This window comes from Lagopus muta, chromosome 1, assembly GCF_023343835.1.
Source record: "Lagopus muta isolate bLagMut1 chromosome 1, bLagMut1 primary, whole genome shotgun sequence".
Taxonomy (NCBI): Eukaryota; Metazoa; Chordata; class Aves; order Galliformes; family Phasianidae; genus Lagopus; species Lagopus muta.
The window spans coordinates 192,906,229-192,933,179 of NC_064433.1; the positions used below are offsets into that span (position 1 = coordinate 192,906,229).

A 26,951-nucleotide genomic window follows, 5' to 3' on the forward strand; every position below is an offset into this window, starting at 1 on the left:
TGTGAATACAGCCCAGAAGATAGTATGTAGGATATAGATAAATATAGAGCATAATGACACGCTTCGTTAGTGCAGTGTTTGGAGTCTCAGAGCCAGCGAGCGGCGAGTGCTGGAGGTTACATTCTTGCAGGGGGGACAGGGGGACAGAAAGAGGTGGTACCAGCAATCGAGTGGCACCTCCTCCACCCCCACAGCATGAGAAGCAGTTTTGGTTCTGTTGGACCTAAATTTGTGCCACCACCCCATGCCCCTGGCTCCCCTTCATGCTGTCAGCAGGTGGGTCCTCCAAAAACGACGTGCAAAGAAGGGAAATGGCCAAAACAGAGCATCCAAGGGAGCTGTGGGTGCCCCTGTTCATTGCTGGGGATTTGGACCAGATGGCCTCTAGGGATCCCTTCCAACTCAGACCATTGTGAATCAGGAGGAAAGACTCAAGATTTTTCAATACCCTTTGGAGGGTATTTGGGAAAACAACAACAACAACCACTTTTGCAGATCACAGGGCCTCCAAGAAAGGAGACAGAGATACGTCTTCTCTCCTTGCAGGTCATCACGATGCTCCAAAGCATGTTCTCATCCTGCTTGGTCGCTGGCTCCCAGAAATGCCTCCTGTCTTCACATTGCACTCCCCCTCTGCCCACCTGGCTCCTTCAGCAGCAGGAGACACGACGGCCTCCTCCAGTCCCACTCCGAGGGACATCATGTCGCCCTGGTGGCTTTGGTGTGGACACGGTGGTGGTGGTTGGGTTTGGTTCATCTGCTGGAGCTGCTGCCATTTACACTAGTGTATCTCTTATTGCTGTGCCAGTCTATTGAATAATGCAACTTTTCTTCGTATATATGTGTAGGTGTGTATGTGTGTGTGGGTGTAGATAAATCAATAGCTAGGTTAAAGTTATTTCTTTTTTTCTTTTTTTCTTTTTTTTTTTCTTTACAAGTTCTTTGTTTCTTTCTCTGGGCTCTCTGTCATCCTCAGCTCTGATGTCTGGGCTTGGAAGATGTTCCAGTGACCTGGGTGAGCAGAGATGGACACTGGTTAGCACTCACCCTCAGTTACTGGGATCAGGAAAGCCCATTTGCCCCCTGCATCACACCCACTGCCCCTGGGGGCCACTGCCAGGGCAGCTCATCAGCAGCCCCATGAGCTGGAGGCTTTGTCATCTCACAACTACAATGGGTCTGAGGCCGAGAGATGCTCAAGGGTTTTGGTGTCTCCCATTGGAACACCAGGGGCTGCAGCCAGAGATGACTGCTACCCCCTAACCCTTATCCCATAACCACTGTTCCCTACCCCTCATCCTCTGTCCCCATCCTCTATCCCCTATCCCCTATCCTCCCTCCCCTATCCACTACTCTTTATCCCTTAACTTCTATCCCTTATCAGCTATCCCTGTTCCCTATCCTCTGCTCCCTGTTCCCTATCATCTTCCTCTTTCCCCCCTCCCCTAATCCCTTATCTCTTATCTCCTATCAACCACCCCCATTCCCTATCCCCATGCCCTATTTCCACCCCCTCTCTCCATGCCTTATCTCTATTCCTTATCTTCTTTCCCTATTCCCTTTTTCTTATTCTCGAGTTGGAACTAGACAGTCTTTAAGGTCCCATCCAACCCAAGCTATTCTATGACCAATGATCCTCTGTTCCTTATCCCTTTCTCCTTTCCCACATCCCCCATTCACTCTTGCTTATCCTCATCCTCTATCCTCTTAATCTCACCCTCTTTTCCCCACCCTCCCTCCCTCACCCCATCCCCCACCCCCTATTTCCTTTCCCCTCCTTGCTGCGTTTCTACTCTCAAGCAGAGCTCCGCAAGCCTCTCACAATGCAATTAACATCTCAATCAACGACTTTTCCAGGGTTTCCCTGTGCAAACACTCCTTGCAAAGCAAAAGCATCACCCCAAAAACAGGCACTGAGCCCGCCCCAACCCCTCCCACTGTTCCCCTAAAGCATTGCCATGCACCTCAGAGATGCTGGAGGAAGCTCAGCCCTTTTCTGCATCCCTTATAGCTGATTGACCTCCCCACAGTTCCAGTGAGGGGCAGAGACCCCGTTCCAGTGTGGAGCCCAACCTGAGAGCAGAGACTTGAAAATCCCTCTGCGCTTGGCCACGAGGTGCTGTCTCAAATGGGCTGAAGGTGAAAACCAACCTTCACCTACACCATCAGTGGGTGAACTGCTTCATAATGGGCAGCCAATACCCTCACCCATGGATGCTGAGCAACACGGGAATGGCCTCGATCCCAGCCTGACCCATTAAACCCTAATCCAGCCCAGGCAAAGAGGCAGCCAAAGGGAAACAGCGCGGCAGTTTCGTTCTGCACAGGCACGTGTGCACCAGCATTCCTCCCTTTTTTGTAACATTTACGCACATCCAAGAACATTAAGAATGATTTTCAAAGGTATTCCAGAGTTTATTTCTTTCAAATCCCTCGCATAATTTCGCTCCCCGCCCCGTCACACCAGACGGATCAGATATAAAAACCAAACAGTTTTACGGGCTTTGGAGGGATCTCGCCTTTGCGTTTCACAAGAGCACGTCCACTTTTAGAAAGCTGGCTGCCCTTTGCAATCCCATAAAGAGAAAATGTGGCCACTGACCGAGAGCACGGGGTGGTGGGACGCAGCAGGAGGGGAAGGGGGACAAAGGGGCTCTTTACCTTCATTCGTCCTGGTGATCAGCCTGAAGTTCTGTGCTTCTTGCTTGAATTCCTGCTTGCTGATCTTCTTGGTTTGGATCAAGTGAAATATCCCTGCAGAGAGAAGGATGGGGGCATTGCTGTAGGGCTCAGCGTGGCTTTGGTGCACATCTCCACCCCCTCCTCATGCACACAACCCAAGGATTTAGGTTGTGGGGTCCAACAAAAGTCATTGAGAGGTTGGGGTGCCCAGTGTAGGACTGGGAGAAATCTCTTTTCCAAACTGCACTGGAGGAGCTCTGATCTCCAAGAAACCATCACAGGGACAAAGCTGGGATCAATGGGATCCCGGATCCCTCTCCTCTCCACTCGCTCTCCCCACGCCACCCATCCAACGGGGGTCTTTCCCACCTCCTTCTGCCTCCTTTTTATAGACTCATTGAATCATTATGGGTGGTAAAGACTACCGTGCCCAGCCCTGAAGCAGCCAGGACCAAAGTTTTTCCATTCCTTTGCCCCCAGCCCTGTAACTTCTCCAGGACAGGAAACGCACGGCTGACCTCAGATGGATATTTCAGCCCACACCAGCACTGTCCCATTCAAGGGATGCCTGAGTCAGATGTCTGACATGAGAAAACCACACATTTAGCAATGGAAGTGACCTTTCCGTGGGATTAAGGGGTCAGGATATTCATCCCTGTATGGAAGCATGATGAAGGGGGCAGCTATGTAGGGCACATCCTCCCCATACCTCTCCCAGCTCCTTCCCACGTGCCCCGCATTGCACTGATGTCTGATGTCGTTTCTCTCTGTTTGGGTAAGAGACCTTCCTGCTTCCCAGCAGCAGTTACACATACGGTGAGCGTGTAACGGATGGGAAGCAGCGTGTGATCCATCCAAATGGGATGTTGTGGAGTGTGGAAAGTTAATACGGGAAGTCTTAATGCATCGGGAGAAATATGAGGCCGGTTGGGCTATTAATAAGCCCTGTAAGTGGGTCGGGAAATGGAGTCCTACCAGTAACAAAAGGAGACGCTGGATGGAGATAATAAAAGTGTTAATGACGCAAGGAAGGCACAAGTGTTCCATAAATCCTTCTCTCTATACTTAGAAAGGAGCAGGAGGGTGTGCTCACAGCCCTGGGGCTGATGAAGCACTTTCCACCAGTAACCGGGAGGTTGTTTTAAACAAGAGCCACAAGAGATAAACATCGTTTAATCGACCGACCTGGATAATTTACACTTGAGAGCCCCCGGAGAGCTGGCTGAGATGTGTGGTCTCTGGATGGTCATTTCTGACACATTCCAGGAGCTGGGGAGCCATGGAGGAACGCGGATGTCGAGTCAGCACTCACAAGGGGATGAGAATAGTCTGCTCTTGCTGCCCATGGAATCATAGAATCATTCAGGTTGGGAAAGGTCTCTGAATCATCCAGTCCAACCTACCACCAATACTGCCTGCTGACCATGTCCATGAGTACCTAACCCAGGTCTGTAAGTAATGAAAAGCCAACGTGGATGGAGCTGGTGAAGAATGAGGATTGTGGGAGGCAAAGGCTGGGCAATGCCAGCAGATCACAGAATCATAGAATGGCCCAGGTTGGAAGGGAGCTCAAGGATCACAAAGCTCCAACCCCCACCACATTTCATAGCAGCCCAGGCTGCCCAGGGCCCCATCTAACCTGGCCTCCAACACCTCCAGGGATGGACAGGGCATCACAGCCTCTCTGGGCAGCTGTTCCAGCACCTCACCACTCTCTCTCTAAACAACTTCCCCCTGACATCCAACCTCCAGCTGCCCTCCCTCAACTCCAAACCATTTCCCCTTGTCCTGCTGCCATCTCCCCTTTCACAGAGCTGACTCCCCTCCTGTCTGCAGGCTCCCTTCAGGCACTGCAGGCTGCACTGAGGTCACCCCGCAGCTTCTCTTCTCCATGCTGAACAAGCCCAGCTCCCTCAGCCTGTCTTTGTAGGGAGGTGCTGCAGCCCTCTGCTCATCTCTGTGGCTCCTCTGCACCCTCTCCAACAGCTCCCTGTCTTTCTTGTGCTGGGGGCTCCAGCCCTGGACGCAGTGCTGCAGATGGGGCCTCACGAGAGCAGAGCAGAGAGGGACAATCACCTCCCTTTCCCTGCTGGCCACCCGTCTTCTGATGGAGCCCTGGATCCCATTTGCTTTCCTGCCCAACAGATGCTGGCATTGAGGAGGATGAGATGGAGGGAGGTGGTGGGGCTGCCTCTTCTCACCCCTCCTGGTGCTTTATACACCACCTCAAGGCAAAAAGCAGATAGATTCCAATATCATGGAATGCAAGGAATGAGCTAACAACCAGACCAAAGGACCAGAAATTGCTAATGTCAAGGAAGGACTGATTAGAGGGTGGAGAAGATGACACGGGCTGGAGATGATGGCATCTTCATATGCATCAGGGGAAAGGAGTCTGCTGTCACCAAACACCCAACCCAGAGAGAATTCAAGGGCAGGAGTGTGATCTACAGGGAGGCTGCATGTTGGGAACAGTTCTCCTTAAAGAAAGGGTTTGTGGCTCTGGAAGAAATTATACAGACCATAGATTTTCTGTGGCAGGAGATCTCCAAGCACACATAACAAGAGAATACACCCAGATGGGAATGGCTGAAGGTCCCAGAGCCACAGATTTTCAGGACAAAACAGGATCTTTGGGTCATTGTCTAATCCCAGCCTAGCAGTGTGAAAGAGGTCCATGGGGCACTGCACCTCCAAGTACAGGAGGCAAAGACAAGCCTCTGAACAGTGCTGGTCTCTTTCTGATTCCATCCATTTTGTCCACACTGCCTGCAAAAGTTCCTTCTCCAAAACATCAGAAAGTCACATTTCAAACCTCCTGAGCCATTCAGACCCCTAAAATTGTGGAGAAGCCCACACTGTGACTCGTGCAGGGGCATCATCAGAAAGGTGGGTAGAGGTTTGGGCTGGGTGTTGCTGTCAGTTTCTCCTCTATTTCGGTGCCTCGAGGAGGAAACCATCCAGCACAGAAATAGAGGAGGCCACGTAGGATGGTAAGCCATACAAAGGTGGATGGACAGGCTCCAGGCGTGACTTGCAGGCTCCCTGCTCCACACACGCTGCTCTGTTGGTAGAGTGATGGACCATGGAGAGGTGGAATCCATATGTGACTGAGCTCATGCTCTTTCCCAATAGTAACACTTTGCTCTGCCAAGCAAAAGAGCTGTGTTGGCCTCGGGGACAAGGGCCTCCCCTGTCCTTGGCTGGCAGGGCTCGGGAGCTCCGTGCAGACACGAAGCTTTTGGCCTCAGAAGGTGGCAAGAAGGTTTGGGTGGTGACCTCTGCCAAGCAGCAAGGAGAGGAAAAGAGGGGGGAGAGGGGGGGCCCAGACAGTGCAGCTCAGCTGTCCTCCAGCTACAAGGTGCCATTGTGAAGGAGGCTTCGCTGTGCTGGGGGAGGATGGAGAGAGGAGGAACGTGGGGGATGGAGGGGGGTGGGTGGGAACATGGCGACAGCCACAGCTCCATCTCTGGAGGCAATTTCTCTGATTAATACACATGCACCCACCCAAAGTGGCTGGGAAGACCATGGAATCACAGAATCATTAAGGTTGGGAAAGATCTCTCAGATCGTCTTGTCCAACCAGCCAACTACCACCAACATTGCCCACTAGGGCAGTAAGACTGGGAACAGCCCCAAGAGGGATAAGAACTCCTTTAGGGAGTGAAGTGAGACACCTACACACCCAGGAGAGCAGAATATCTGTTTAAAGGTGTCCAGAAGACACCCAGCACCATGCTCTGAAGGCCGCTGTGTCCACAGGTAGGGCACAACTGACCCAAAGTGCCCCAAACTTGGGCACAAGTTTTTGTAAGTATGTCCAACGAAGATTTGAGGCTGGAACATTGTTTTGGGCACCCAGGCCCAGAAGAAACAAGACACAAAGATTCACGAGATCATGCAGCTTGGGTGGTGAGCTGGTCCATGAGTGTGGCACAGCTAGATGTACACAGAGAGTGCAAAAGATCAGTGTCATTTGACACAGTCTGTACTGTGCTTTGCTGGAGTGTGAACCAACCAAACATCCCAAACCCCTTTTCCAAAAAGCAGGCTGGGGCAGCTCATATTCCCTGCATGCAGCTCAGCAAGCTTTGTTCCCAGCAGTTGGTGGATCAGGAACAAGAAAGGGCAAAAGCAAAAATACAGAATGACTACAATACATATTTTTTTTCAGTTTTCCATGTGTTTGGCATGAAAGCAGGTGGGTTTTTGAGGAAGAACCCCACAGCCTCTGCCTTGTTTGCCCATGCAGAATCATAGATTCATTCAGGTTGGAAAAGACCTCTAAGATCATCTTGCCCAACCACCAACACCTAGTTCAGCCATCCAAGATGCTGTGCCACTGGATGGTGTTGAAGCTTCTGGCTGGGTACACTGGGATCAAAAGTGGTTTCCAACACCATGCCTGCATGCAACTACAGCAAAAGAGTGCAGAAAGTGGAAACAGAAAAGCCAGCCTGCTGTCAGCAGGTTTCGACTTCGTGGGCATGGTGGTGATGGGTTGATGGTTGGACTTGGTGATCTCAGTGGTCTTCTCCAGCCTTTAATGATTTATGATTGGAAAGCAGCACATGTCCAAGCAGATCTCCATTGCTAGCTGGCTTTGTTGTGGGACTCACCTTTAATCAGCTTCCAGTTATAGATTTCCACCTCTTCCGTGAGCTCCTTCTCGATAGCGACTGTCCTCAGGATCTCCTTGGAGTTCTCGGAGCTCGGTGGCACAAACATGTACACCAGGACGTGGTTGGGGGTCTTGCCACATCTCTCAGTGATGATTTCATCAGTGGGTTTGACTCTGGTTTCTGGGCACAGAGAAGAACAGTTCATTAAACAGGGCAAGAGCAACACGAAGGAGGTGGAGGAGGTTCCTGAAAGGCTGGAAGAGAAGGCTCAGACCTGGGGTTGGATCCCAACAGGCACAAAGACATCAAGGCTGGAAGCAAAGGGAGGTATTGATAAAAGGGGGTGTTGATAAAGGGTGATCTTGACAAAGGGAGATGCTGACAAAAGGAGATGTTGACAAAGGAAGACATTGATAAAGGGTCTGTGGAGTTGCCCACCTCCGCAATTTCAACTCCCCTTGGTTTTAGCAGCCCCTATAGCAGCAGCGATGGAGCAGGGTGATTTTCTCCACCTGCATCCCTTCTAACCACCACCTTGGTGCCAACACCATGCAGCAAAGCCCAGCCTTCCCATCCCACAGAAGCAACGTCAGTGAGGCAGAGAGATGAGCCCACAGCACGGGAGCCAGCACCGTGGCTGTGCTGCCTGGGCACAGTGCCCAGCCCAGCCCCACGGGTGGGCTCAGCCCCAAACTGAGCCCCCTCCCCACGCAGAGCTCCTTCGCGTTGGTCCGGGCACGCAGCAATTGGGACAACATCTCCAGGACCCTGTGTGACTTCTCCAACACCCTTGGGTGAAGAAGAGACGTTCATTTCTTGTTGTTGTTGTTGTTGTTGTTTCTGGAGTAATGAAGAATCCCCCACGGTTTTGGAAGGAGATTTATTGCCTTTGGTTGTGGTCCTTGGAACGCAGAGGAGCTCAGCTGAATTTAGCCTTGTTCTCCCCCGTCGTTTTGGATGCTGGAGCTTTTTACACTACTCGAAAGAAAGTTTGGCTATAAATAGAGACGTGGGGTTTATTTTAGTAGGACGGTTATTTTAGGCCTGATTCTGCCCTCCCCATGCTTTCTGGGGTGATCCTGAGCTACTCTTTGCACACACCAGTAGAGAGGGGATGGAAATTTCAGTGTAAAGAAGCGCAAAGCAGGGATTTTTCAGCAACAAGTGTTCAATTTTGCAGCCCCAACGAGACCCAGGAGGACAACCAGGTGCCACTACCCTCACTCACCCCTGTCTCCACAGGATCTGGGTGCAGAACCTCCATCCTTCACATTTCATCTGCGCCAGGGCTGTTTTTTGCAACGCTCAAGGCAGCCCCACATCCACAACCAGCAAGGAGCCACATGCTCAAGGAGCCACAAGCTCACAGCTTTACACCAGAGCCACTTGATGGCCAACACGTCAAGGAGGAGAAGTAGGGACCCTTCTGGCCACCACTTCTCCCCACACCAATGGTGGCTGTTTCCCAACCAATGCATTCGCAGCAATTTCCCTTTTGCAAACAGAAAGCAGGCAGCATTTCCCTCCAAGCTACAGCGTACAGAGGAGCAAGAGGAGGACAGGGCCATGGAAACTGCCTGGAAAATGACGACGGCGAAACCGCCATGCAGTGAAGGAAAGGACAAGCATGTAACTTGGCTGAGCATTGTGTGTGTGTGATTGCTATCTATGAGTACTGGAAAGTCACTTTGGCTGGGTCAGAGTGTTTAACTGGAAATAAATGAAGTCTGAAGAGCAGACAAGAGATCCCAGAAGAGAAAGTTGTAGACTTTAAACCAGAGAGAACTGCTATAATGGGAGTGCAAGACTGGAAAGGATCTGCTCAGTCATCACATCCCATTCCCACCAGGCACCACGTCATAAATCCTGCTCATAAACATATCAGAAATCTTATTAAAACAAGCTGAGATTCTGCCCTTTGCTCCCCAGGGGAGGCTGTCCCAGCACCTCCCTGCTTGGCAGGGGGAAACCTTGAAAATCCCAGCTGAGATTGCTGTGCAGTCTATTTGCCCCCCATTCCTCAACCTGACAACGTCCCTTGCTTGTTCTCCTGGTGAGACCCCTCCATTAAGTTGTACATCTGAGAAGATGACCCAGCAATTGCCACATCTGCAGGCAGGCTCATGTATCTTTAGCCTCTCTATGGAGAGGTTGTCCGTCATCTGAACATCCAGTACAGAATGATAATGAGAAGAGGTGTAACCTAGAGAACATTCTCCATTGGAAACAGGGAAGATCTGAAGCTATGCCACATTTGTACCAGGTCTGGTGTTGTGGGTACACAGCTTTTCAAAGGCCAGGAAGCAGCTGAGAGACCCCGGATCCACTGCATATGAGAAGAAGACGTCACTTCACCACATCCCAGCCCCAGGACCAGCCTTGCTCCTCCTGGCTCACACCGACGGCTACGTGGCAAACCCTCCCTTTCCAGGGATGGAGACCTCAACTCCAGCTCAGCCCAAACCATGGGTGCCACAGCACCTGGACAGTGTCCTTCTGATTTCAAACTGCCACAGTTAATCCACTAAATTTTGTTCCAAAGCCTCAACTGAGGGCTGGAGAGCAGAGTGGGCCCTCTGCCCTCACTGCTTGTCTGAAGACTGTTAGCACGTAGCTCTTCAGACATCTTTCTCCATTCTACAGCCACTTAACGCATGCAACATTTTGGGATCAGTTTCCTCATCTCAGTTCAGTCCAAGACAGACTTACATCACTGTGTGCTCTGCAGAACTCACCTGGCATGAATTCAGTGATGTGAAACCCTATACATCCTTATGCCCAGGGCTTTAAACCAAAGCTTGAGGAAGGAAATGGAGGACAGCTGCAGGAGCAGGTAGGATCTCACATACCTGGACATATTTTACAGCACTTCCCATCTACTTTTTCCGGAGAGTCACACGGATATTCCTTGGGGCATGTGATCTTCTGGCAGTCCTGGACACCATCCCTGCAGGTGCACAGGATGCAGGGCAGGAGCCCATAGAGCCGGAAGACGGGGTGCCACACTTCTCCGTGGGAGTAGGTCTTCCCATTGTAAACACAGGCTGGAGGAGAGAGAAAAGCGATGCCAGTAGGAATAAATCCTTCTTCTCTCCATACATCCAAGGCCTGCCGGAGCTCAACAGGTTTCAACATCTCACAAATCAGTGGCACTGCAGCCTTGAGGAGAATGACCCTACAGCCTTGGGAGCACAACCCTACAGCCTCGAGGACTGTGGCCCTACACGGTGAGTGTGGCCCCGTGGCGTTGAGGATCATGACCTACCAACAACACACCTACCTGCAGAGTGACATGGGGACATCACAGCCTCCCCAACCAGGAGGTGCCATGGGACATGGGGACCAGGCTGCAGAAGGTGGAGGCTGCTGGGGTCAAGTAGGGTTATGGGGCAGCTGTGGGCAGGAGCTCACCTGTCTCCTGACTTCTATGAGCCCAGGGTCCCTCCAAGGCCTCCACCAGCACCAAGCACAGTGAAGAGTGCCACCTGCTGACTTTTGCATGCAAATTTTTGGAGGTCCCAGAAATTTCCTCCAGGGCTTCATCTCCAAAGACTGGAGAGAGCCTTTGTGGAAGCACGGTACTGGGAGAGTCCCCAAGAGGAGAAGGGACCCCTCTCCTCCCTTTTGGCTCCATGCAGTTTCCTCCCCATCTTTGCCTTCCAGGAGGAAGCCAATGGCACCACGATGGACCCATCACACTGAAGGCAGTTGTAGGAGGGAACCCCCTGTCCCTCTGCAGCAGAAAGACCATAGAAGGATCATGTGAGATCTTTCAACTGAACACCTCCCCTCCCAGCTCCCAGATCTCCAAAACACCCCAAAGTTTGGCCTTCCTCCAGCCCAGAGGTTGGAGATTCATATAGAAAAGGGATTGTGATCCCAGGGTCAGGGCCACCAGGGCCACCAGGGCTGAGACAGCTGTGTGAGTGAGCGAGTTGGGGGGTCATTGTTGGAAAGCTGCTTTTGAAACAGCTTCTCTGGAACCCAGAGTCTTGGAGAAGGCAATTTAGGAGACGCAGAGACCACCTGGCCCTTCCCCTTACCTTTCTTGTGCTTCTCTTTCAAAAGGATCTTCACGGTGGTGCCACCTCCCCCCTTGGGTTTGAAGCTCCTGGGGATGAACTCCAGCGAGGAACTGAGCACAGTGGATGCGGTGGCTCCAGGTGGCTTTCTGTTCATTGCTTCCCCCAAGCACTGGTCTTGTGAGTGCCTCTGGGAACAGTCAGAGAAAACAAGGGGACTCAGACCCAGGTGGTTTGGTTGTTCTCACTCCATGCTGCAAAAAGCCACAGAACGGGAAGGTTCAGAGACTGCAGGGATGAGCAATGAGCAGGAGCCATCCCAGTGCCATTAATGTCTAAGGAGTGATGAGCAGTTAGTCCCAGTGCCCCTCACTGCTGTCCTCTGTAGGCTGCATGTGGGTCACCTTCTCTCATTGTGGCAGCATCAACACAATACCTACATCCAAGGTTACACCCTCATGGTGTCCTACACTGTCATTTGGGGTCCTACACTGGTAGGGAAATGGGCAACTGAGGCCTGGCATCTGTATGATGGAACCATAAGGATCGGAGAGGTGAGCATGGGCTGTATCCTGCCCTCTCACCTGCCTGGTACCAGGAGTGTTGTCAGCTGGCAGGAATAAAATCCCTGGAATATCCCAAGAGCAAAGTGCTGGGACAAGACATGCAGCACAAAGGGTCTCCTTGTGTCTATTTTGGAGGTTTTATAGGTGGTGGAGGTGTGACGCTGGCGTTTCACCCAGCAGTATGGAAAAGGGAAGGGCCAGGAGCTGTAAGTGACCTACTCCCAAAGAGCTGGCATGGGTTGCCCAGCCTCAAAATGTCACCGTGAATGAACTCTGAGCAGCCAGGGAGTCACTTTTTCCTTGCTGGGGCTGCTGATACAAACAGCCTGGGGAAAGCATGCTCATGGCCAGCTCCAGTGTTGGAGGTACGAATGGGAGGAGGACACCCTTGAGCTTGGGGGGAAGAGTAAAACCCAACATCTGAAGCAAAAGCTCTCAAAGATAGATTTGGGCCACCCGACTGCATGGGTAGAGGTCACATATGACTGTCAGTCTCATATGAATTTCTCTGTTCAACTCCTTCACCCATTTTAACCCACTGGCCAATCAAGAGAAGTACCCAAGTTTTCCAGTTCCCACAGGTCTTCTGCTCTTCCAGGACAGCAGAGATGTTCCAGAGGAGAGGATAAGAGTCCTAACAGCTCAGTCTATGCTGAGAGCCCTCACCTAAAGCCAACTCCCAAGCAGGACTCAGCTGCAAACCAAGTGTCGGTGGTTCTACTGCCCACAAAGCTGGGTCATTTCTTGTAAAGCTTATAGCCAAGGGCAAATAGCTTTCTTTGAGATGTTTAATGGGGCTGTGTTAGAAGAAACAAACTGAGTTTTAAAATGTAAATGTCACGTACAACACCTCTGTTTAACTGCAGGGGTTCCTCTTCCGAAGACTTCTCATACGAGCCATCTGCAAGCAAAAAACATGGTCCAGTGAAATACTGCAGAGATGGATGAGGATTTGTTCACTGGGGTCCAGATGACTGAAAGCAGCTCTCTGCAGGGTGCTGAACTGCCTGTGAGCTCTTGGAAGAGCGGAGCTTTGCAAATGGGATTCACATCACCCAAAGCAAATGGGAGCACGGCTTGCCTGTGTCACACCCCAAAAACCCGAAGCAAATGGGAACAGGGCTTGTCTGTGTCACACCCCAAAAACTCTTTTATCCCCACTGACAGCTAACAAGAGCTCAGCTCTGAGAAAGGCAGGACCTTGCGTACTGCTGAGGTTAGGTGGCATAGAAACACCCTAGAGATTAAGTACAAGGTGGTGGAGATGGTGTGGCATTAAAAATAAACCCTTTGGGGCTATTGGGGCATTTCAGATGAAGTGCTGAGTCAATGATGTGCCTCAAGTGCAAGGGCAGCTCTGGTGGTGCCCACAGCTCTGTGAATTCTGCTTGTTTGGTGTCCCACAACCAACTCCACCTGGACCAGGCTCTGGTTTTCCCAAGGCATACAGTGGCTGCAAAGGACTTTTAACATGTCTGGCCCCCATTTAGGGCTTTCTGTAGGACATGAGCTCTTCTAAAAGGATGCTGTCCCAGAGCAAAACATCCACACTCTGTTCAGAGCAACCTCTTTGCTCGTGGTGAGGTCACCAAAGCCTTACAGATGCCACCAAACCTAGCACAGAGGGGCACAAATGACAGCAGGGGGCAGTTTCAAGGAGGTGCCCACATATCACTCTGTGACCATGGTCAGGATGTCACTGTGGTCTTCCAGCTTCATATATGTCTCTGGTATTGGGATTAAAGTGTCATTTAAAGCTGTGAACTTAGCAAGGCATGAATCCACCCATTCGCTCTTGAATTGGTCTCATCCAGAGATGTGGATCTGGATTTCTCCTCACTTTCCTAGGTGGGAGTTAGGGAAAACAGCAGCAAATTCAAGAGTGAAACTCAACCAAGGCCATGCTGCACTGAGTTGGAAAAAGACTCTTTTCCAAGCCCTGGTCATTCTGGAAACTCTCCTAGAGAAATAGCATGCACCACTCTTGATACATGGCCAATTAAACTACATCCATCCTAGTGGGCAAGTGATCTGGAGGATGTTGTCTTCTGTGCAGGTCACATCCCTTGCATGATGCAGCAGGGGTGGGACAAAGTGCATGGCCAGTGTATGGGCTGTAGGGGGGTTGGACACAACTAAGTGCTAGAGAGGTAGCATAGGAGAAAAAAAAGGAACTCGTGCCTTTTGTTTCCTGGTGTGACTCAGACATAGCAAGTGGCCTAAATTACAAGCTGGACTTCCAAAACCCTGCTGAAGTTCCTTGAAATAGCTCCTGTCAGGTAGTGGCAATCCTGCGCCCATAGTCCTTGCTCAGGAGCAGCTCCTCTTACCTTTGCAGACCTGGCAGCAGGAATCTGGCACGGTTAGGGGATTGGAGCACAGCAGCTCTGGGCAGGTCACCAAGCCACAGTAAATCTGGCCTTCCTAAGAGAGAAGAGCAAAAAAAAATATATATTGTCAGCATTGCCAATGTCCAGACAGAGCTATGAGCACCCAGTGTTGGGGTGCCAACACTTCTGATTGTAGATCCAGCATAAATCATCAGCACCCCAGAGTACCATCCTCAAGTATCACTAATCACCCAGTGATTGAACATTGAAAATCTGCTCCCACCACTCTTCAACTTGCAGGACATGGCATGGTGGCCCTCTCCTAGCAAGGCTGGATCCCATTGCCAACCCACATGCTCACAAGTGGAGGGGGTGGATAGGGATAGGTAATGCTCTGATCTGAGACATCATTACTGCTATCAGAACTGGAACAGCCACCACAGATCTGTGAACTCTGCATAGCACCAGCTTAGGTTGGCACGAGAACCTGTTCCCTAATACAACCCAGGATGAGGACCTGCTGGAAAGGGGAATCGCAATGCTGAACCCAGAGCCTGCTCTATCTCACAGCTCTGCCCTCTCTCTCATTCAATAACTCCAGAACAGAGCACACAAAGACGCTGGACCAAGAGCAACAGATGGATGGTCAGATGTGGGCCTTCCTGACTTGGTGGCTGGTTTGCAAAAACAATGAAAAGCTGAAAACCGTGGAGTAAAGGCCAGTGTTGATGTCTGTGCACCCCAGTCCTACACTGCTCAATGGAATTGCAACCATTTGCTGCAGGGATGAGTTTTTGCTGCTTTGCAGGATTGAAAAAGATATCAGCAGCCCAGAAGCAGCCAGATCCCACCAGCAAGGCTCTCTTCTCCATGCTGCAGTGTTCTCCAGGGCATCACCAAGCTCTTGGTCAATGGAAAACAAGTTAATCAAGATGTCCCCAGAAAACCAAAATCACAGCAGCATCCCTGACCATCCAAAAGCCAAGAGACAGTGCAGGGGACACAGAGAGGAGGCTGGAGGTCTGGTGGATCACATGGAGGTCGCAAACCAAAGCCTTCAGGAACATCCAATGGGGTCCAGACCTACAGGGAGAAGGATCAGGCTATAGGGGCATGCTCTTCCTTCTTCTGACCAGCAGGTCACAGCCAGGGCCTGCCCTGGGTGAGAGAGAACACGTCATACGAAGCAGGGTTTGAGCCAGAGGCTCTGGTCTCATGATGCTTTTCGAAGCTGTTTCCACCAGCTGTTCACGCAGCTGTTCTAACAGCTGAGATCAGACTGCAAGACCCCACCACTGCAGGGCTCCACGGTCATCCTTTTATTTTCTGCTTTGTATCCAAGGCATTATCCTACCCAACAAACAGCTGGAGTGAGATCCAGTGCCTCCAAGAGCGATAGGCAGGTCTGTGTGTCCCCACATCTGGTGATGGTGGGGTCAGACAGCACATGGGGTCAGACTGAGGGCTCCTTCCCCAGCATTTGTCCCCATCAGAGGGTGGGCTAGCATCCAGCAGGGGTTGGTAAGGGAGGAACAAGCCCTAAAAGCTGTTTAATTTCTAAAAGTATGAGCTATTGCTCTTGCCACCTGGCTCCAAGTTTAGCCAAAGACCAAGGGCTAAAAGCAGGTACGCCAGATATCAAAGCTAACCCACCACTCAGCAGTAGCCACCAGGTGCATGCTCTTGGCACGATGGAGTGATGTGGGGTGGAATTGCTCCCCCCTCTTTCTTTCCTGGCCAACATTAGCTTAATTCTTTGCTGCAAGCAGAACACAGAGCAGTGGAGCCTGGTATCCCCCAGAGCTGTGTGTGACAGCTCGTGAAAGCCATGTCTGTGCCCACTTCTTTTTGATGGCAGTATCCAAGTCCAGCAACACCACTCCTAAGCTCCCTTCCTCTTGAAGGAGGAACCCCCCCCATTCATCTCCTAACACTCAGCTCCTGGCTCGTGCAGCCCCATGCTCTGTACACATTCACCATCACCTCTGGCCAGGCTGCTCTGTGCCATCCCAAGAGAAGTTTGCCACTTTTCAGTGGGTTTTTGTAGGATTCCAGCCTGTAGGAAAGGGCAGAGTGGAGCAAGCCCTGTCTCAGGACATCGCTGGAGGGATTTGTCTCTGGTGTGGCAGAGAGGTGGTAGATAAACAGCTCTGCAATGAATGCCTCCAGCCTATCTGCCATCACCTCCAGGATGAGCTCCACCACACAGGGCAGAAGCTCTTCCTAGAGGCACAACACCCCAACACCAGTGGTTGGGAGACACTAAATCACATCTGGAGTTCAACTCTGCTCCACTCCAGGCTCTTCATCCCAATAATTCCTGAGGTCCAAGAGCTGGCACCTCATGTCCATGTAACCTTGCAGGCAAGATGAGCTCTCCCAATCCATTTTGCAACAAACCTCATCTATTTTGCAGCAAATACATGTGCAGAAAGGCTTCTGGCTCTCCTTTTCCAAAGAATCAAGGAATCGTTAAGGTTGGGAAGACCACTAAAATCATCAAGTGCAATTGTCAACCCATCCCCACTGTGCTCATTCATAGAATCATAGAACCATCATGGTTGCAAAATACTTCTAAGATCCTCAAGCCTAACCTCCACCTACCCTCAATATAACCATTAACCACATCCCTCAGTGTCACATCTCCATGGCTCTGGAACAGGGACAGAGACCCCACCACTTCCCTGCACAGCCTGTGCCAATGCATCACCACTCTTTTGGAGAAGAAATTTTTCTTAATATCCAACCTGAGATGTCTTGAGACATCTCAGTGGGGCAGGTGAGATAGCTGAATGCTGTACAGACCATTCTGCATCCTCTGGGACAAAGCTTTGCCCGCTGTGCACCCTAAGGAACCTTAGCCTAGGACAGGACCATGGATTTCCATCAACCAAGAGATGTGACCAGACGTTCAGACTGTTTTTCCCAGATTGCTCCTGCAGAGTTTTTTGACACTGCAGGATAATTGCAGAGCCCAAGGCCTCCCAACCCAAGGGCTCATCGCTGGCTTACAGAGCAGCTGCACTGCACACACTGGTTGGGCTGGCGGCTGGGGAAGAGCTCACTGGTGGTGAACATCTCTCCTTGCTGGTACGTTGTCCCATTGTACTGGCAGGATCTGACAGGTGCTCGGAGACCAGAAGGGGAATTTGGCTCTGAAAGGGAGGAGGAGAGAGCAGAGAGGTGAGAGCCAGCCCCCCGCCAGCTTGGGTGCTCAAACTGATTTCCCCCCAGCCCAACCCCAGAGAACAAGGAGCTTTGAGACACCATAGTTATTACAAAGAAGTGGTCAGGGCAGGGCACAGCTTGTGAGGACTCAGGTGCCTGAAAGCTTTTGGAGAGTGGAATTGCCCTGACTGCAATGAGCTTGCCACAAAGGTTTAACCTGGACAGATGTTGTTCATTTTTAGCTAATTACCCTTGGGAGAAGCTATCTGCATAGAATCATAGAATCATTTGAGTCGGAAGAGACCTTTAAAGGTCATCTGGTCCCACTCCCCATCAATGAGCAGGGACAAGCACAGCTCAGAGCCTGGAGCTTTTCATCTGACTCTGGCTGATGGTAGAGGTCATTACAACCAAGAAAAGAAAAAGACTTTTAAAAACTGTGCAAGATCTTCAAAAACATTCTTCCTCCTGTAGCCAGCACTTTCTCTAGTCAAATGATCTGCTTCATGTGCTGACTTCAGACTTGTCACTGATCTGTGATCTGATGTTTTGCCCCTACAAGGCTCCTTAGGCTGGGGGGGGGGGAGCTGGAGAAAGCAATTTGTTAAAGGGTCCTCTTACAAAAAAGTGACATTTTTGTGCAGGCTAGAGCAATGCCAGCAGCCTGAGCTGCCATTGCTGCCATAACCTCAAGACCAAACCCAGAACCACTGTGCAGCTCCTCGAGCACTCAGGTGATGACAACGAAGCTATGTCCAAAAAACAGCCGTAAGCAAGCCTGTGACTCAGTTTCTCTGCTTCCTTCCTATGAAAACCAGAGGGTACAAGGAGCTTTTGTGTCCCTGGCACAGCACGGGCATGGAGGCCACAGGGAGTGATCCACCCTCTAAAATCAGTCCAATCATCAACCCATCAGCGCCATGTCCACACCCAGAGTCATAGAACCACAGATGGTTAAGGTTGACAAAGACCTCCAAGACCCCCAAATCACACCCACTGTGCCCACTGATCAGGTCCCTCAGTGCCACATCCCCGTGGCTCTTGAACACCTCCAAGGACAGGGACTCCATCACCTCCCTGGGCAGCCTGTGCCAGTGCTTTATCACTCTTTCAGCGAATAGCTTTTTCTTTATATCCAACCAGAACATCCCCTGGTGCAACAAAAGGCCATTACCTCTCCTAAAATTCCCCTTTGCTCCTGTCATTCCCTCCCCATGGGATGGCCCCGTACCGAGACACCGTGGGCAGCACTGCTGGGGGTCCGTGACGGGGCTGGCACATTGCAGAGCGGGGCACTGGATCCGATAGCACCTCGTGTTGCCATTCTGGGGAGAGACAAGAGCGATCCTTTCAGCTACACATCTATCCCACAAGGAAAGAAAGAGCTTCCCAAAGCTGCCCCCTTCTTGGAGTTCTTCTAGGGGAAGAGGCTGTTGCATGATAGCCCCTTTAGCACGACAGATGGTGCTGGTGGAACTCAGCCAACCGAGGCTTCACAGATTCATAGAATATCCCAAGTTGGAAGGGACCCACAAGGTTCATCGATCCAGCTCCTGGCTCGCCATCCTCAGCTCAGGCTCGCTGCCAGTTCATGATTTCCTCTATCATCACCAATGATCACCCATGGTCTCAGTGCAGCCTTGAGCCACCTCCACCCACAGCCAACCAATGCTGCCGAGACGGCTCCCTCACAAGGTCAACCCAACATCTGTGAGGGATATGGGGATTTATCAAAAGCAAATATACTAATCTAGTGGAAAGCATCTTCTCTTGTCAAATTAGACACCAGAACCAGCTGGGAATGCCCTGGTTGCCACCTCTTAGGGCAATGCATGTGGGACATACCTCAGAGCAGCTGCAGCGGATGCAGTACATCAACCCCTGCGGCTCCAGGTAGGGGTGCCAGCTCTCACCTGGGCTGTACTTCTTGCCATTGAAGTCGCAGAACATATCCGGCCCTGAAAGCCAATGGGGAGAGACTGCATGAGAGAAGGAATGGCCCTCAGGAGAGCTCTCCTTCCTCTGTGATGGGCAGAGCAAGGAGGGATCGGTGGCTTCGTGCCATCACCCATGAGTAGCTGACAATCACACCCCATCCACCCAACCCCAAGGTGAAGACATTCATCAAAACCATTTTTTAACTATAAATGGTTTCTTTATGCCGACAAGGAACAGAATGTGTGTTGTTGAGGCATAAAATAGTACTGTACTTCTAGAACAAGTCAGAATAAACCCTCATTTGAAGGCAGGCAGGTGTTTGCAGGTTGACACAATGAGATGGAGTTTCCCCCAGGAAAACCAGAAGGGCTGTGAGTGGTGGGGAAGAGAGGAGAGTCTGAGTTTGGGAGAGAAGAAGAAAGGAAAAGGGAATAAGAAGAAATGAGAAATGAAGAATAGAAAATGGAAAAATGGAAAAAAAGGGTAAATAAAAAATACATTTTGGAGTGGAAACGACATTTGGGAGTTGAAAAGCGTTTTGAAGGAAAACTTTTGCTCTCTGTAAGAGAGATCTGAAAGATCCCTTGACAAACACATCAGCGCAGGGAGGATGGTGCAGTCTTGCCCAGTCCCACCAGTTAAAGTCCCCTTGGCTTCACTGGGCTTCAGGCATCACTGGTTGGGATGGTGTTGGTTGAACCAGTCTCTTCCTTTATGGGGCTGTCCGTGGGAACAGCAAGTTCACCACTGAGACATCTCCACCCATTCCTCACTCTTGCTGGTAGAAAAGCTGTGGCTCTGCACAAAGGATGATCCCAAACATGACATCAACCTTTCTCTGCCAGTCTCTGCATGAGAAATATATACTTGTTGCCCCAGAGGGTCAGCAAGCCCAAGGGGCTCTCACAAAAAGGACATTTGTGTGAAAAGACAATGCTCAACTCACCATAAAAAGCCAGCAATTTTAACATGTCCCAACTTTAAATGGAAATATTTGGGAGATGCTGAAAAACCACAGGCTGACCAAGTCAAAACTTCACCCCAAAAACCACAATTCACAATTTTTCCATTCCTCTCTGATCCTACCATCATGAGAAGAACCAGATTCCAGCTTCTGAACTGGAGGCTTCCATCCCAGAAATGATACAGCCCTCCCTCTGCCAGGATGGGTCCAACCATGCCATGGCACAGGGACGTGAGGTGTTGGACACCATCAGGTCAGGAGATACCCTTGGGAGATCCCTTCTCACCCCAGATTCCAGTAGATCCCTAGCAGATCTCCTCCAGCTCCAACTCTTTGCTTGCACACCCTCGGGAGGATGAGGACCAGCATGCAGCAGGACTTGTGGGTCCATACCCCCCAACAACAACCCAATTCAGCCATCCTTAATGCCCGCATCAAACAGCCCCACCTGGCCCTACAGAACTGAGCCAGACCTACATTAAAACAGACCCCATAACTTTGCTGCAGCCCGGTGGCTGCCCCTGCTATCCCATGACGTGTCCCCGGGACCCAAACAGCTGGAGGGAAGCACCGGTGCTTCTGTTGTGAATAAGCACATGCCCGACCACGCATGTTATTAGTGCTGTAAGTGCTTACGGCCCCACTAAAACTGGAGGTGATTTAAAAGATTATGTCATTGAGGGGATTTGAGGTAGTTTGGGTGATGACGTTGCTGAGATGTTTACATTCCCTGAAGCATTTACAGGCCTTTAAAATCTTACAGAGCCCTAGGGGAGAAGGCAGAGGGGGGCGGCTGTTTGCAGGGGCACGGCACCCAGCTCCTGCCACCAGCACTGGAGTTGCCACCTCCTCATTGCAAGTTCTCCCAGCAAGCAGGCAGCATTCCTAGGAATACACTGTGGTGGGCTGCCACCCCTTCTGCCAGCTCCTGAGCATCCTCAGGATGAGCCCAATGGGCGCTCTGCCACCGCCAACTTCTAGCTCCTCATTGAGTTCATAGAATCGTAGACTCATTAAGGTTGGAAAAAACCTCTAAAATCATCACATCCAACCCCAACCCATCCTACAACACCCACTGACCACGTCCCTAAATGTCACATCCCCATGATTCTGGAACACCTCCAGGAAAGGTGATTCCCCCCTCCCTGGGCAGCCTGTGCCAGTGCCTCACTGCTCTTACAGAGAAGGATTTTTTCCCTAATATCCAACCTGAACCTTACAGCAATGTGAGGCCATTCCCATCACGAGATTCTCCAGGTTGTTTCTTCAAAGGCAGGGGGAAGGGAAGCAGAGAGGAGAGGAGGGGAGAAGGAAGGGAGGAGGGAGGAGGGAAGTAGGAGAGGGAAAGGGAAGGTAGGGGAGAGAAAGGGAAGGGAAGGGAAGGGAAGGGAAGGGAAGGGAAGGGAAGGGAAGGGAAGGGAAGGGAAGGGAAGGGAAGGGAAGGGAAGGGAAGGGAAGGGAAGGGAAGGGAAGGGAAGGGAAGGGAAGGGAAGGGAAGGGAAGGGAAGGGAAGGGAAGGGAAGGGAAGGGAAGGGAAGGGAAGGGAAGGGAAGGGAAGGGAAGGGAAGGGAAGGGAAGGGAAGGGAAGGGAAGGGAAGGGAAGGGAAGGGAAGGGAAGGGAAGGGAAGGGAAGGGAAGGGAACCAACAACTCATCATCAAAAGGATGAGAAAATGACTTCATTTCTCCCTGCTCACAGTATCTTCATGAATTATGCTGAGGGTGAAGAAATCAAGTTCCCTGCATGTGACACAGCCCCGCTCGGCTTGCAGGCTCCCATGCCAGTTGGCTGCTTCGTCCAAACATTTAATCACTCGCTTTTCACAAGTGGAGACCTGGTTTGGGTCCAGCCCTCGAAAGCAGCCTGATTCATGTCTGCAGAAGGCCTGCTGGTAAAATGAGAGCCGAGTGGCAGCGCCGGGCAGCAGCAGACGCTTGTCGGCATCTCAGCAGCGCTATGCCGCGTAGTTGGCAAGAGACGTATGCCTATTTGGTTAAAAGCAAGCTGGGATGGATGGAAGGAGGAGGCTTAAAAGCTGGAGGCTCTGGATCATTTTTTCCCATGCCAGGCTAATAATTTCATTTTCAGAGGTTGACGTTTGGATATCTTCCCAATTCGCTGTGAGTGAAAAGCCATTTGTGGCAGTAAATTGCTCCCGTGCCTTTCAGTCTCCTTATTTATTGCATCTACGGCAATAGCACGCTCACAAAAGTCATCTTGTTTTACTTCTCATGTTCCAAGGAGGGCTCTTGAGCTGCAGAGCACTTTCAAGGCTGCAGCATCAGAATCCAAAGCCACTACTTTGCTTTTCTTCCCAAAGGAGGACTCCACGATGACAGAGCAGTGGACCAGAGCCCAGCCTGGCCCATGCCACCCCAACACAATCACAGTTTGAAGCTTGCTCCCCACTCACAAGTGACCCTGTGTGACCTGAATATGAGGAGCAGAGGTGCAAAGAGGTGAGTTTCCCATTCCCAAACCCTCCAAGATCAGCTCCCATTTGACCACTTTCTTATCAAACATAGGAGCCCTCCTTGCAAGATCCTTCTCTTCTGCACACCATTATGAGCTGTGTGCATCCCTGACCTTTCACCATGGCTCCAATACTTTCTTGGGTGAGCACCATCTGCTTAAATCCAATCCCTAACTGCCCCAACAAGGGCCATGGCCCAGCCCAACTCACAGCCAAACCAATCTGGCACAGGCTGTCCCCAAACAGTGCCCCAGGCATTTGGCAAAGCCCAGGTAGGCACTGGCCAACACCATGCTGGGGAGCGTGCCAGGAGCACGACTCTGACACCCCTGGTCAACTCTTGAGGCTCTGCCCAGGGCTTATTGACTTTAATTATCATTAATTATCTTCAGTTATCATTAATTATCATGAATAGCATCCTGAGCAGCAAGGGCAGCATGTGATGTGAGATGGATGGGGTGTAAGGTAAGCAAGGGCTGTTGTAAAGAAGAGAGTGATCACTGGCCAAGACAGGGACAAAAAGGACATAGAAGCATCAGCCTGTCCCCCTTCCCCCTTCTCTCCTCCCTTTCCTCTTCCCTTCCTTCTCCCCTCTCCTCCTCTTTGCTTCCTACCCCTCTGCCTTTGGAGATACAACCTGGAGAATCTCATGATGGGAATGGCAAAGCCTGGGTAGTTAGATTTAAGCACCAGAAGATTTAAGCACCAGATGAGGCTATTGAGGTACTGAGATGCTGCGTGAACCCACTGGAGCAGCATCTTCATGAGGTGATCCAGAAACACCAGCCTGAGGTGATAAACTCAACAGGATGGAGCAATCCCTTCTCTTCTGCCTTCAGTGACCACTGAAAGTCCTTCAACCTGAGAAAACCCCACTGCTGGGGAGCAGAGATGTCATCCCACATCCTCACGTCCCAGTAAGAGACCACAAACCAAGGGGAGCCCACAGTGATACCCCTCAGCCTCCCTTCATGGATGCGCAAGACCCTTGTGGACCATCAGTCCAGCTGATGTTGGTCATTCCATCCCTGGACATCTCCTGGCCTTGTTCAAGTTCCCTCAGGACAGCATGTCCTTGGGACCTGTCCCTTGAAGCTCTCCCATCCCCTCTGCACTGCCCATGTGAGCCAGTTCTCTGCATCCCCTCCACAATGGCCTGGAGGGACATGGATGTCCCCAGGGGTTTCTCAATGCACTGTGACTTATCCTGCTGCCTCAGTGCTCTTCCATGGCTGAGCCAAGGGGCGAAGCAGGTGGGAAAGCAGTCTGTTAGCAGGAACCACTGAAAACTATTAAATCTGAACACTACCAATATCCCACTTTCTGCTGTCAAAACATCCTTTGCTTGTCTGTAGCCACGACATTTCTCTGTGGACACAGGGACTGAATCTCAGTGATGCCAAGCCACATGCATACAACATGCACACACATTGCGAGCGTGCAAACCCCTGCTCCTAGACTGAGGCAGACATGTGAAGAGGGTCCCAGTTGATCATGGGAGTTGTAAAGCTGCTTTTCCATCATTGCTTGAATAGCTCTAGCCTTCACATACCCACCCCCAGCATGGGTTCACGCTGTAAAGCCTGAACCATGGCTAGAAAGGGACTAAAGTACCCACAAGACCCAAAAGCACAGAAAACTAGGGTAAAATCAGCCCAGTGCCTGGGAGTTTCCCTCTGGATACCAAGGGATCCCATAATGAAAGGTAAATGGAGCTCCATCCACTGCTCCTGGGGCTCAGGGACATTAGATACCCCAGAAAGGACACTAGTGAGACATCCTGCATCTTCCAGCAAAGACACGATGCTGTGCTTCACGCTCCAATCCCAGCCTGGGATTTCCCCAAAACCCCACAACCCACATTGCTCCCCCCCAGTTCTGCCCCACATCCCAGCCACACTCTTGGCTATTTCAGAGATCAGGCACCTGCAACCAGCACCATGCCAGGCACGGGGGGTGTTTATGCAAACCAGTTTTCAAGTTTTAAGAGCAGCCATAAATAAAGTGTAAAAAGCCCTGTCTGCTGTAGAAAGTGCAGGCGCTCCCTTGACAGCCTGGTATTTATGAAGGGTTTAGAATGCAGCAAAGGGGCTGAGTAAAGCACACTGGGCCCTTGACATGTTGCACCTGAACCGCTCTACTCATGTCCAGATCAATTCCCACGCGTTCTCCTTACTCAGCTCTGGGCTGGGCATTTATTCTTGGAATTATAGGAGCTGGGAAATCCCCACAGTACCACAAATGCAGCTTCACAGCTCATCCCTGCAGCCCCAGGAGCAGCGGATGGAGCCCCATTTACCTCCACTCCTCCCCAAAGGGATGCTTCCATCGGGGTGTGCAGCCCTCACCTCTCCCTTACCGTGGCAGCCAGAAGGATTTGTGCTTTTTGTCCTGGTTCTTCCCATCCTGGAGCACACAGACCCTCACAGCACAGGAGTTTAAAGCAGGACAGGCAGAGCCCCTTCCTCCAGAAGCCACGCTGTAAACCAATGGAACAACAGCTCCCGAGCTCCTGGGGAAAAGCCCTGCTCTCTCCAGAGATGCTGCTGTTTAAGTCCTCCAGCCAACACGCCGTTGCGTTAAGCTCTTGTGCTGGATTGCTCACAGAGGACGGGCTGCAGCATTCAGCCCAGTAACCTGTGCCTCCAATATTTTTCCAGTTGAGAGTGTAAATCCCCTAAAATAGCCTGTTTCTATGGGCAAATTCTTCTTTTCTGACTTGCCATTGAAGCCCGAGCGTTTCTGCTTCTCACCTATTTTTAGCCAAGACACACACTGTAGGTCTCTTGTCTGATGAGCCTGCTTGGAGCTAATTTATTCCTGCATTCATTTGTCCTAAGGGCTTGGCCTCGAGCAAAATGTGGGGCAGTGAGTGGCAGAGTGAATGGTGTCACCAAACCCCCTGTCCTTAGCTGTGTGGCACCTGGAGCCCTTTGCACCATACTATGCAGTGGGCTCCAATCCTGTCCCCAAAACACACCTGGATCCTCTTGGGATCGAGGGCTATGGCCGGGTATTTTTGCTCACACTGTCCCAAATCATTGACTTGTGCCCAATTTAGGGGCTCTGCCAGCACCAGTGGGTACCTCCGCCTCACTCAGCGTCAATGTCACCCTCTGGGGATGTCTCCATCCCTCTCCTAATGTGGGCACCACAGTTAACACAGCAGAGCGTCAGACCCACATCCATGTGCAATATCAGATGCTGTGGGCTGAGCTCAGCGCTGTCAATAAACCCAGGGAAGGGAAAAGAGCCAAACTCACCTGGATTTATGCTCCCCAGGGCTGCACACAGCGCTGGGAAGCAGAGATTGGAAATCTCACTATGTTTTGCCACGCACTCCTCATTCACATCCTGACCCCCAGCCCTCCCAACCCCTGGCACAAGCAACCCAGCGCTCATGCTTTGGGTTTGTGCTCCAGGAGGAAGATTCTTTGCTGGGAGTCTAACGCAGCTCTGGCACCAAGCAGGTGATAAATCATTCCAGTGCAGCCACCAGCCCAGTGGAATTTCAATAGATTAAAGGGGAGAATAAACATAGGGTCATGATGGGTCCTAATCGTGCTGTCCCAGTGCCTCTCCCAAGCCAAACACAGCTCCTGGGTACCTTCAAGCTGCTGAGCAGATCTAAGCACGTGCAGAACTTCCCTTCCCCATCCCACTCTGGGAGCAGGAGCAGGAGAGAGCAAGGGATGAGTGAGGAGTAAAGTCCCCAGCTTTGCTTTGGGGGGAGTCATGCTCATTCCTCCACCCATTCTCAGACGAACCCAGGTGGGATGGGATCTGTGCAGGCAACAAGGGCAGCAGTTCAGCTCCTTATCCTGTGCAATATCAAGCCCAAAGGAAGGGACTTTGAACTTACAGTCTATCGCCAAAAAGAGCTGGGGCCAGCAGCAGGTGGAGGGGCCACGGCCACATCCCCTCCGCAGGGTTTGGGAGCCCAGCCTGGCCCATCTTGCCCACCTCCCACGTTCCCAGCCCCGCCCTCAAAGCCCTCCGCTCCATCTCGGGGCGCAGACCCCCCCCAGATGGGGAAACTGAGGCGCGGAGGGGAGCAGAGGCTCAGCCCCCTACTTACGAGCCCGTGCTCGGCTCTCGGAGGCGAAGAGCAGCAGCAGACACCGGAGGAGGAAAGCGAGGGGACCCGCGCCGGGGAGCATCTCAGCCCGGCGGTCGGTGCCCGGGG

At 51.4% G+C, this 26,951-nt stretch overlaps 1 protein-coding gene across 1 annotated transcript; it reads right to left on the reverse strand.

Moving 5' to 3' along the window:
* Positions 1–26,951, reverse strand: CHRDL2 (chordin like 2). The gene is made up of 11 exons (XM_048933623.1): positions 26,844–26,951; positions 19,236–19,348; positions 18,622–18,715; positions 17,235–17,377; positions 14,223–14,316; positions 12,738–12,793; positions 11,348–11,516; positions 10,154–10,348; positions 7,302–7,484; positions 2,662–2,754; positions 1–1,011 (listed from the first exon to the last, which is right to left on the reverse strand). Exons 1-11 carry the CDS (start codon positions 26,923–26,925, stop codon positions 932–934), a joined length of 1,302 nt encoding a protein of 433 aa, XP_048789580.1. The 5' UTR covers positions 26,926–26,951; the 3' UTR covers positions 1–931.

What these genes read in the sequence shown, in the direction of transcription:
- CHRDL2 (XM_048933623.1), bottom strand. Translation starts at nt 26,925, where the DNA reads ATGCTCCCCGGCGCGGGTCCCCTCGCTTTCCTCCTCCGGTGTCTGCTG. An exon ending in TCCGCTGCAGCTGCTCTGAG is followed by an intron (nt 18,716 to 19,235) that starts GTATGTCCCACA and finishes GTCTCTCCCCAG; the next exon opens with AATGGCAACACGAGGTGCTA. An exon ending in TAACTGGAAGCTGATTAAAG is followed by an intron (nt 2,755 to 7,301) that starts GTGAGTCCCACA and finishes TTCTCTCTGCAG; the next exon opens with GGATATTTCACTTGATCCAA.